The sequence below is a fragment of the Bufo bufo genome, chromosome 1 (assembly GCF_905171765.1).
Source record: "Bufo bufo chromosome 1, aBufBuf1.1, whole genome shotgun sequence".
Lineage (NCBI taxonomy): Eukaryota > Metazoa > Chordata > Amphibia > Anura > Bufonidae > Bufo > Bufo bufo.
Window position 1 is genome coordinate 779,565,935 of NC_053389.1, and position 12,390 is coordinate 779,578,324.

General features: G+C 44.2%; 1 protein-coding gene across 1 annotated transcript in view; it reads right to left on the reverse strand.

Annotated features, from left to right (window-relative positions):
* The window catches only part of DPYSL2 (dihydropyrimidinase like 2), an 80,846-nt gene that overhangs the window by 15,931 nt on the left and 52,525 nt on the right, over positions 1–12,390 (reverse strand). Inside the window, exon 7 of the mRNA XM_040414864.1 lies at positions 11,256–11,324. Within this exon, the coding sequence (XP_040270798.1) occupies positions 11,256–11,324 (69 nt within the window). The remainder of the gene's footprint in view (positions 1–11,255; positions 11,325–12,390) is intronic.

The following is a 12,390-nucleotide window of genomic DNA, read 5'->3' on the forward strand; positions in this document are numbered from 1 at the left end:
GTACTGTATGTACAGATACTGGTGCTGTACTGTATGTACAGATACTGGTGCTGTACTGTATGTACAGATACTGGTGCTGTACTGTATGTACAGATACTGGTGCTGTACTGTATGTACAGATACTGGTGCTGTACTGTATGTACTGGTGCTGTACTGTATGTACAGATACTGGTGCTGTACTGTATGACCTGATACTGGTGCTGTACTGTATGTACAGATACTGGTGCTGTACTGTATGTACAGATACTGGTGCTGTACTGTATGTACAGATACTGGTGCTGTACTGTATGTACAGATACTGGTGCTGTACTGTATGTACAGATACTGGTGCTGTACTGTATGTACAGATACTGGTGCTGTACTGTATGTACAGATACTGGTGCTGTACTGTATGTACAGATACTGGTGCTGTACTGTATGTACAGATACTGGTGCTGTACTGTATGTACAGATACTGGTGCTGTACTGTATGACCTGATACTGGTGCTGTACTGTATGTACAGATACTGGTGCTGTACTGTATGTACAGATACTGGTGCTGTACTGTATGTACAGATACTGGTGCTGTACTGTATGTACAGATACTGGTGCTGTACTGTGTGTACAGATACTGGTGCTGTACTGTGTGTACAGATACTGGTGCTGTACTGTATGACCTGATACTGGTGCTGTACTGTATGTACAGATACTGGTGCTGTACTGTATGTACAGATACTGGTGCTGTACTGTATGTACAGATACTGGTGCTGTACTGTATGTACAGATACTGGTGCTGTACTGTATGACCTGATACTGGTGATGTACTGTATGACCTCATACTGGTGCTGTACTGTATGTACAGATACTGGTGCTGTACTGTATGTACAGATACTGGTGCTGTAATGTATGTACAGATACTGGTGCTGTACTGTATGACCTGATACTGGTGCTGTACTGTATGTACAGATACTGGTGCTGTACTTTGTGTACAGATACTGGTGCTGTACTGTATGTACAGATACTGGTGCTGTACTGTATGACCTGATACTGGTGCTGTACTGTATGTACAGATACTGGTGCTGTACTGTATGTACAGATACTGGTGCTGTACTGTATGTACAGATACTGGTGCTGTACTGTATGTACAGATACTGGTGCTGTACTGTATGTACAGATACTGGTGCTGTACTGTATGACCTGATACTGGTGCTGTACTGTATGTACAGATACTGGTGCTGTACTGTATGTACAGATACTGGTGCTGTACTGTATGTACAGATACTGGTGCTGTACTGTATGTACAGATACTGGTGCTGTACTGTATGTACTGGTCCTGTACTGTATGTACAGATACTGGTGCTGTACTGTGTGTACAGATACTGGTGCTGTACTGTATGTACAGATACTGGTGCTGTACTGTATGTACTGGTGCTGTACTGTATGTACAGATACTGGTGCTGTACTGTGTGTACAGATACTGGTGCTGTACTGTATGTACAGATACTGGTGCTGTACTGTATGTACAGATACTGGTGCTGTACTGTATGTACAGATACTGGTGCTGTACTGTGTGTACAGATACTGGTGCTGTACTGTATGTACAGATACTGGTGCTGTACTGTATGTACTGGTGCTGTACTGTATGTACAGATACTGGTGCTGTACTGTGTGTACAGATACTGGTGCTGTACTGTATGTACAGATCCTGGTGCTGTACTGTGTGTACAGATACTGGTGCTGTACTGTATGTACAGATACTGGTGCTGTACTGTATGTACAGATACTGGTGCTGTACTGTATGTACAGATACTGGTGCTGTACTGTATGTACTGGTGCTGTACTGTATGTACAGATACTGGTGCTTTACTGTATGTACTGGTGCTGTACTGTATGTACAGATACTGGTGCTGTACTGTATGTACAGATACTGGTGCTGTACTGTATGTACAGATACCTGTGCTGTACTGTATGTACAGATACTGGTGATGTACTGTATGTACTAGTGCTGTACTGTATGTACAGATACTGGTGCTGTACTGTATGTACAGATACTGGTGCTGTACTGTATGTACTGGTGCTGTACTGTATGTACAGATACTGGTGCTGTACTGTATGACCTGATACTGGTGCTGTACTGTATGTACAGATACTGGTGCTGTACTGTATGTACAGATACTGGTGCTGTACTGTATGTACAGATACTGGTGCTGTACTGTATGTACAGATACTGGTGCTGTACTGTATGTACAGATACTGGTGCTGTACTGTATGTCCAGATACTGGTGCTGTACTGTATGTACAGATACTGGTGCTGTACTGTATGACCTGATACTGGTGCTGTACTGTATGTACTGGTGCTGTACTGTATGTACAGATACTGGTGCTGTACTGTATGACCTGATACTGGTGCTGTACTGTATGTACAGATACTGGTGCTGTACTGTATGTACAGATACTGGTGCTGTACTGTATGTACAGATACTGGTGCTGTACTGTATGTACAGATACTGGTGCTGTACTGTATGTACAGATACTGGTGCTGTACTGTGTGTACAGATACTGGTGCTGTACTGTGTGTACAGATACTGGTGCTGCACTGTATGACCTGATACTGGTGCTGTACTGTATGTACAGATACTGGTGCTGTACTGTATGTACAGATACTGGTGCTGTACTGTATGACCTGATACTGGTGCTGTACTGTATGTACAGATACTGGTGCTGTACTGTATGTACAGATACTGGTGCTGTACTGTATGTACAGATACTGGTGCTGTACTGTATGACCTGATACTGGTGCTGTACTGTATGTACAGATACTGGTGCTGTACTGTGTGTACAGATACTGGTGCTGTACTGTATGTACAGATACTGGTGCTGTACTGTATGACCTGATACTGGTGCTGTACTGTATGTACAGATACTGGTGCTGTACTGTATGTACAGATACTGGTGATGTACTGTATGTACAGATACTGGTGCTGTACTGTATGTACAGATACTGGTGCTGTACTGTATGTACAGATACTGGTGCTGTACTGTATGTACAGATACTGGTGCTGTACTGTATGACCTGATACTGGTGCTGTACTGTATGTACAGATACTGGTGCTGTACTGTATGTACAGATACTGGTGCTGTACTGTATGTACAGATACTGGTGCTGTACTGTATGTACAGATACTGGTGCTATACTGTATGACCTGATACTGGTGCTGTACTGTATGAACAGATACTGGTGCTGTACTGCATGTACAGATACTGGTGCTGTACTGTATGTACTGTATGTACAGATACTGGTGCTGTACTGTATGTACAGATACTGGTGCTGTACTGTATGTACAGATACTGGTGCTGTACTGTATGTACAGATACTGGTGCTGTACTGTATGTACAGATACTGGTGCTGTACTGTGTGTACAGATACTGGTGCTGTACTGTATGTACAGATACTGGTGCTGTACTGTATGACCTGATACTGGTGCTGTACTGTATGTACTGGTGCTGTACTGTATGACCTCATACTGGTGCTGTACTGTATGTACAGATACTGGTGCTGTACTGTATGAACCGATACTGGTGCTGTACTGTATGTACAGATACTGGTGCTGTACTGTGTGTACAGATACTGGTGCTGTACTGTATGTACAGATACTGGTGCTGTACTGTATGTACAGATACTGGTGCTGTACTGTATGTACAGATACTGGTGCTGTACTGTATGTACAGATACTGGTGCTGTACTGTATGTACAGATACTGGTGCTGTACTGTATGTAATGGTGCTGTACTGTATGTACAGATCTATACTGGTGCTGTACTGTATGTACAGATACTGGTGCTGTACTGTGTGTACAGATACTGGTGCTGTACTGTGTGTACAGATACTGGTGCTGTACTGTATGTACAGATACTGGTGCTGTACTGTATGTACAGATACTGGTGCTGTACTGTATGTACAGATACTGGTGCTGTACTGTATGTACAGATACTGGTGCTGTACTGTATGTACAGATACTGGTGCTGTACTGTATGTACAGATACTGGTGCTGTACTGTATGTACAGATACTGGTGCTGTACTGTATGTACAGATACTGGTGCTGTACTGTATGTACTGGTGCTGTACTGTATGTACAGATACTGGTGCTATACTGTATGTACTGGTGCTGTACTGTATGTACAGATACTGGTGCTGTACTGTGTGTACAGATACTGGTGCTGTACTGTATGTACAGATACTGGTGCTGTACTGTATGTACAGATACTGGTGCTGTACTGTATGTACAGATACTGGTGCTGTACTGTATGTACAGATACTGGTGCTGTACTGTATGTACAGATACTGGTGCTGTACTGTATGTACAGATGCTGGTGCTGTACTGTATGTACAGATACCGGTGCTGTACTGTATGACCTGATACTGGTGCTGTACTGTATGACCTGATACTCGTGCTGTACTGTATGTACAGATACTGGTGCTGTACTGTATGTACAGATACTGGTGCTGTACTGTATGTACAGATACTGGTGCTGTACTGTATGTACAGATACTGGTGATGTACTGTATGACCTGATACTGGTGCTGTACTGTATGTACAGATACTGGTGCTGTACTGTATGTACAGATACTGGTGCTGTACTGTATGTAATGGTGCTGTACTGTATGTACAGATCTATACTGGTGCTGTACTGTGTGTACAGATACTGGTGCTGTACTGTGTGTACAGATACTGGTGCTGTACTGTATGTACAGATACTGGTGCTGTACTGTATGTACAGATACTGGTGCTGTACTGTATGACCTGATACTGGTGATGTACTGTATGACCTGATACTGGTGATGTACTGTATGACCTGATACTGGTGCTGTACTGTATGTACAGATACTGGTGCTGTACTGTATGTACAGATACTGGTGCTGTACTGTATGTACAGATACTGGTGCTGTACTGTATGTACAGATACTGGTGCTGTACTGTATGTACAGATACTGGTGCTGTACTGTATGTACAGATACTGGTGCTGTACTGTATGTACAGATACTGGTGCTGTACTGTATGTACAGATACTGGTGCTGTACTGTATGTACAGATACTGGTGCTGTACTGTATGTACAGATACTGGTGCTGTACTGTATGTACAGATACTGGTGCTGTACTGTATGTACAGATACCTGTGCTGTACTGTATGTACAGATACTGGTGATGTACTGTATGTACTAGTGCTGTACTGTATGACCTGATACTGGTGCTGTACTGTATGACCTGATACTGGTGCTGTACTGTATGTACTGGTGCTGTACTGTATGACCTGATACTGGTGCTGTACTGTATGACCTGATACTCGTGCTGTACTGTATGTACAGATACTGGTGCTGTACTGTATGTACAGATACTGGTGCTGTACTGTATGTACAGATACTGGTGATGTACTGTATGACCTGATACTGGTGCTGTACTGTATGTACAGATACTGGTGCTGTACTGTATGTACAGATACTGGTGCTGTACTGTATGTACAGATACGGGTGCTGTACTGTATGTACAGATACTGGTGCTGTACTGTATGTACAGATACTGGTGCTGTACTGTATGTACAGATACTGGTGCTGTACTGTATGTACAGATGCTGGTGCTGTACTGTATGTACAGATACTGGTGCTGTACTGTATGTACAGATACTGGTGCTGTACTGTATGACCTGATACTGGTGATGTACTGTATGACCTGATACTGGTGATGTACTGTATGACCTGATACTGGTGCTGTACTGTATGTACAGATACTGGTGCTGTACTGTATGTACAGATACTGGTGCTGTACTGTATGTACTGGTGCTGTACTGTATGTACAGATCTATACTGGTGCTGTACTGTATGTACAGATACTGGTGCTGTACTGTATGTACAGATACTGGTGCTGTACTGTGTGTACAGATACTGGTGCTGTACTGTATGTACAGATACTGGTGCTGTACTGTATGTACAGATACTGGTGCTGTACTCTATGTACAGATACTGGTGCTGTACTGTATGTACAGATACTGGTGCTGTACTGTATGACCTGATACTGGTGATGTACTGTATGACCTCATACTGGTGCTGTACTGTATGTACAGATACTGGTGCTGTACTGTATGAACAGATACTGGTGCTGTACTGTATGACCTGATACTGGTGCTGTACTGTATGTACAGATACTGGTGCTGTACTGTATGTACAGATACTGGTGCTGTACTCTATGTACAGATACTGGTGCTGTACTGTATGTACAGATACTGGTGCTGTACTGTATGACCTGATACTGGTGATGTACTGTATGACCTCATACTGGTGCTGTACTGTATGTACAGATACTGGTGCTGTACTGTATGAACAGATACTGGTGCTGTACTGTATGACCTGATACTGGTGCTGTACTGTATGTACAGATACTGGTGCTGTACTGTATGTACAGATACTGGTGCTGTACTGTATGTACAGATACTGGTGCTGTACTGTATGTACAGATACTGGTGATGTACTGTATGACCTGATACTGGTGCTGTACTGTATGTACAGATACTGGTGCTGTACTGTATGTACAGATACTGGTGCTGTACTGTATGTACAGATACTGGTGCTGTACTGTATGTACAGATGCTGGTGCTGTACTGTATGTACAGATACTGGTGCTGTACTGTATGTACTGGTGCTGTACTGTATGACCTGATACTGGTGATGTACTGTATGACCTGATACTGGTGATGTACTGTATGACCTGATACTGGTGCTGTACTGTATGTACAGATACTGGTGCTGTACTGTATGTACAGATACTGGTGCTGTACTGTATGCACAGATACTGGTGCTGTACTGTATGTACAGATACTGGTGCTGTACTGTATGCACAGATACTGGTGCTGTACTGTATGTACAGATACTGGTGCTGTACTGTATGCACAGATACTGGTGCTGTACTGTATGTACAGATACTGGTGCTGTACTGTATGTACAGATGCTGGTGCTGTACTGTATGTACTGGTGCTGTACTGTATGTACAGATACTGGTGATGTACTGTATGACCTGATACTGGTGCTGTACTGTATGTACAGATACTGGTGCTGTACTGTATGTACAGATACTGGTGCTGTACTGTATGTACAGATACTGGTGCTGTACTGTATGTACTGGTGCTGTACTGTATGTACAGATACTGGTGCTGTACTGTGTGTACAGATACTGGTGCTGTACTGTGTGTACAGATACTGGTGCTGTACTGTATGTACAGATACTGGTGCTGTACTGTATGTACAGATACTGGTGCTGTACTGTATGTACAGATACTGGTGCTGTACTGTATGTACAGATACTGGTGCTGTACTGTATGTACAGATGCTGGTGCTGTACTGTATGTACAGATACTGGTGCTGTACTGTATGTACAGATACTGGTGCTGTACTGTATGTACAGATACTGGTGCTGTACTGTATGTACAGATACTGGTGCTGTACTGTATGTACAGATACTGGTGCTGTACTGTATGTACAGATACTGGTGATGTACTGTATGACCTGATACTGGTGCTGTACTGTATGTACAGATACTGGTGCTGTACTGTATGTACAGATACTGGTGCTGTACTGTATGTACAGATACTGGTGCTGTACTGTATGTACAGATACTGGTGATGTACTGTATGACCTGATACTGGTGCTGTACTGTATGTACAGATACTGGTGCTGTACTGTATGTACAGATACTGGTGCTGTACTGTATGTACAGATACTGGTGCTGTACTGTATGTACTGGTGCTGTACTGTATGTACAGATCTATACTGGTGCTGTACTGTATGTACAGATACTGGTGCTGTACTGTATGTACAGATACTGGTGCTGTACTGTGTGTACAGATACTGGTGCTGTACTGTATGTACAGATACTGGTGCTGTACTGTATGACCTGATACTGGTGATGTACTGTATGACCTCATACTGGTGCTGTACTGTATGTACAGATACTGGTGCTGTACTGTATGACCTGATACTGGTGCTGTACTGTATGTACAGATGCTGGTGCTGTACTGTATGTACAGATACTGGTGCTGTACTGTATGTACAGATACTGGTGATGTACTGTATGACCTGACACTGGTGATGTACTGTATGACCTGATACTGGTGCTGTACTGTATGTACAGATACTGGTGCTGTACTGTATGTACAGATACTGGTGATGTACTGTATGACCTGACACTGGTGATGTACTGTATGACCTGATACTGGTGCTGTACTGTATGTACAGATACTGGTGCTGTACTGTATGTACAGATACTGGTGCTGTACTGTATGTACAGATACTGGTGCTGTACTGTATGTACAGATACTGGTGCTGTACTGTATGTACAGATACTGGTGCTGTACTGTATGTACAGATACTGGTGCTGTACTGTATGTACAGATACTGGTGCTGTACTGTATGTACAGATACTGGTGCTGTACTGTATGTACAGATGCTGGTGCTGTACTGTATGTACTGGTGCTGTACTGTATGACCTGATACTGGTGATGTACTGTATGACCTGATACTGGTGCTGTACTGTATGACCTGATACTGGTGCTGTACTGTATGTACAGATACTGGTGCTGTACTGTATGCACAGATACTGGTGCTGTACTGTATGTACAGATACTGGTGCTGTACTGTATGCACAGATACTGGTGCTGTACTGTATGTACAGATACTGGTGCTGTACTGTATGTACAGATACTGGTGCTGTACTGTATGTACAGATACTGGTGATGTACTGTATGACCTGATACTGGTGATGTACTGTATGTACAGATACTGGTGCTGTACTGTGTGTACAGATACTGGTGCTGTACTGTATGTACAGATACTGGTGCTGTACTGTATGTACAGATACTGGTGCTGTACTGTATGTACTGGTGCTGTACTGTATGTACAGATACTGGTGATGTACTGTATGACCTGATACTGGTGATGTACTGTATGACCTGATACTGGTGCTGTACTGTATGCACAGATACTGGTGCTGTACTGTATGTACAGATACTGGTGCTGTACTGTATGTACAGATACTGGTGCTGTACTGTATGTACTGGTGCTGTACTGTATGTACAGATACTGGTGCTGTACTGTATGTACAGATACTGGTGCTGTACTGTATGTACAGATACTGGTGCTGTACTGTATTCACCACCACATGTATCTGCTCCCCAGATAGACTCTGTTTTTTCACCACAGATGAGATGCTCACCAAACTTCATTAGAGATCCGCTGTTCCAACATTAGAATTGGCTGAAGTGCAGATGCTCCTGCTTCCCCCTGCCTTCCCTCAGAATCGCCAATCCAACCCAGTATACAACAACCAGCCAATCACGGAAAGCGATGTACCGGTATTTTCTGTGCACACTGCATACAAAGCCTGCTTGGATTGGGTGGGTCAGCTCTCCCTGCCTGCCCAGCCCTCCCTGTCTTCGGGACGATCTGAGCGGTAGTACGCAATGTGATACTGCCAGCACGAGAAAACCACTGAGAGCAGGGAGAGGGGGCTGCTTCAGGAGCGGCTGGCCGGGATGCAGCGCACGGTGGCTCAGCTAGAGGGCGCCTGTCCCTGAAGCTGGAGAAGGACAGCTTCTCCAGTCCGGCTAGGAAGTAAGTTTCAGCACGCTGTATACCGGCATATGAGACGACACCCGGCGTATAAGACGACCCCTGACTTCTGAGAAGATTTTCATGTGTTAAAAAGTAGTCTTATACACAGGAAAATACAGTAAGTCTTGGAACATGTCAAGGGAAGTTGCCAGGCCAAATAACCATGCTCAGACAGCTGTTTTGGGGTGTTTGCCCCTCATCAGTATGGGGTAGGATTCTGACTGGCTGAGGGAGATACCTTGGACGCAGCTTAGGGGACATGACCCATAGGCAGCCGTTTCCAGTAGGTGGCACCAGTGAGACAGTTCAGTACAGAGCAGGATTCAGGCTGGGTGAGATGGCTTGGTTGCAGTTCAGGATGGGGGCACTAGCTCTACTTCAAGGGGTTGTCCAGCTTTGGGGGCTTTGTTTTTTACAGACCCCTGCAGTGTGTTGTACCTGCTGAAAAACTCATACTCAACTGCTCCCCGTTCCAGCTCCCTTTAGCGGTCTTCTAGTGCCAATTATCTAAACTTCCAGACGGATGGGTTCACGTGCGCCGCTGCAGACAAAATGACGGGCCTCGGCGGTGATGTTGGCTGCAGCAGCACATGTGACCCATCTATTTGGAGGTTTACAGACGGAGACTGGAAGAAGGGAGTCGGAACGGAGCAGGTCAGTATGCGTTTTTCAGCAGGTACAATGCACTGCAGGGGGCCTATTAAAAATGTCCCCAAAGAGTCAATGCTCCATGGGAAGATAATACAGAAAGAGCTATCTCCCAGAGAAAGGGAACCGTCTCACTACTGCCACCTTTTGGAAATGGCTCCCTATGAGTCACGTCCCTTTAAAGGGGTTGTCTCACCTCAGACATTGGTGGCCTAGGATAATCCACCAATGTCAGATAGGTGCGGATACCACCTCTGGGACCAGCACCTATCTCCAGAATGGGACCCACAAAGTGAACAAGCACATGCTTGGCCACCCTCCATTCATTTCTATAGGAGTTCCGAAATATGGCCTTACTCTCTTTGGGAGGTACCGTTTTACATTTTATTTTCCCATGGAGTCTCCATACACAGCCGGTCTCCTTAAGGGGGTCGTCTCACTTCAGCAAATGGCATTTATCATGTAGAGAAAGTTAATACAAGGCACTTACTAATATAATGTGATTGTCCATATTTCCTCCTTTGCCGGCTGGATTCATTTTTCCATATTATACACAGCTCATTCCCATGGTTACGACCACCCTGTAATCCAGCAGTGGTGGTCGTGCTTGCACACTATAGCATAAAGCCCTAGCCCATGTGTGCTCCCATGGTCCTGGCCACCAGAGAGGCGATCACTTTTTCCTATATTGTGCAAGCACGACCACCGCTGCTGGATTGCAGGGTGGTCGTAACCATGGAATGTGATGGGAAAATGAATCCAGCCAGCAAAGGAGGCATTATGGATAGTAACAATACATTAGTAACTGCCTTGTATTAACTTCTCTACATGATAAAGGCCACTTAGTGAAGTGAGACAGCCCCTTTAAAAAGCTTCACCTGGACTAAGAGACATAAGAAGGTTGTGCTCTGCGACTGCATCAATATCATAGATCTGGGATCTGATCGCCAAAGAAGATAAAAAATGAACTCACTTCTTCTGGTCTGCTCAAGACATGTCCCTCTGGGCCAGTGATTCCCTGTTCTAAGACCCTCAGTTGTTCCTGGAATAAGAATAAAATTCGCATAATTACATGGTAAAAGAAATATAGATGTAGCAGAGCTCAACCTGTCAACTGTAGGTAGTTTTCAGGGCTATTGAAACCTCTAGATAAAATCTGATATGCCAAATGACAAACTCAGCTATGTTACATCTGTATACGCAAACACCCACGTCTTCCCAAAAAATGACTGCACATGAAAAGTGTGAGTGTCACCAATTTTTTTTTAACATTTTAATTTTTTTAAATGTGAGTCTTCTATTTTCAGGAAACAAAGCGTTTTCTTTGATGGTTAGGACATGAAACACTTTCTCCCATAGGTGTGAGACTCTACCCTTTAATTCTGCCATGGGTGTGAAAGATTTAGAAAACGGTAGTACCGTAATTGGAAACAATATACAGTATAATGTGACCCACATGCAGTACCTCATTGCAACCACTAGATGTCATTGATGAGACTGCTGTCCAGCAAGAGCATACAGTAAGGGAGCGTTCACATCTGAGTTTCATCTTCCGTTCTTCTGATCCGTCAGAAGAACAGGAAAAAAAAACATTTGGCAACATTTGGCGTCATTTCAGTCAGATATCCGTTTTTTAGACAGGTGCTGCATGCAGTACTTTCTTTTCTGATCGAAATGACTCAAACGGATGCCAAATGTGCAACGGAATCCGTTTTTTTACAGAATGCTGTTTGTTTGTTTTTGTGAAATGAAACTGAGATGTGAACACTCCGTAAGTGGGGCAAAGACAGCAGATCACTGTTAGGGCTCATTGACACGGCGGTTGTTTGGCTGTGCCCGCCCGTATTGCGGTCCGCAAACAGCGGGTCCGCAATATGCAGGCACCGGCCATGTGCAACCCGCATTACGGATGTGGACCCATTCACTTAAATGGGCCCGCAATACGGAAGGTCGGTGCGTAACGGAGGCACAGAACCCTACGGAAGCACTATGGAGTGCTTCTGTGGGATTTCTCTCCGTGCCTCCGCACCGCAAAAAAAACAGAACATGTTCTATTTTTTTGCGTTGCGGACGGATCACTGACCCATTCAAGTTGAATGGGTCTCGCT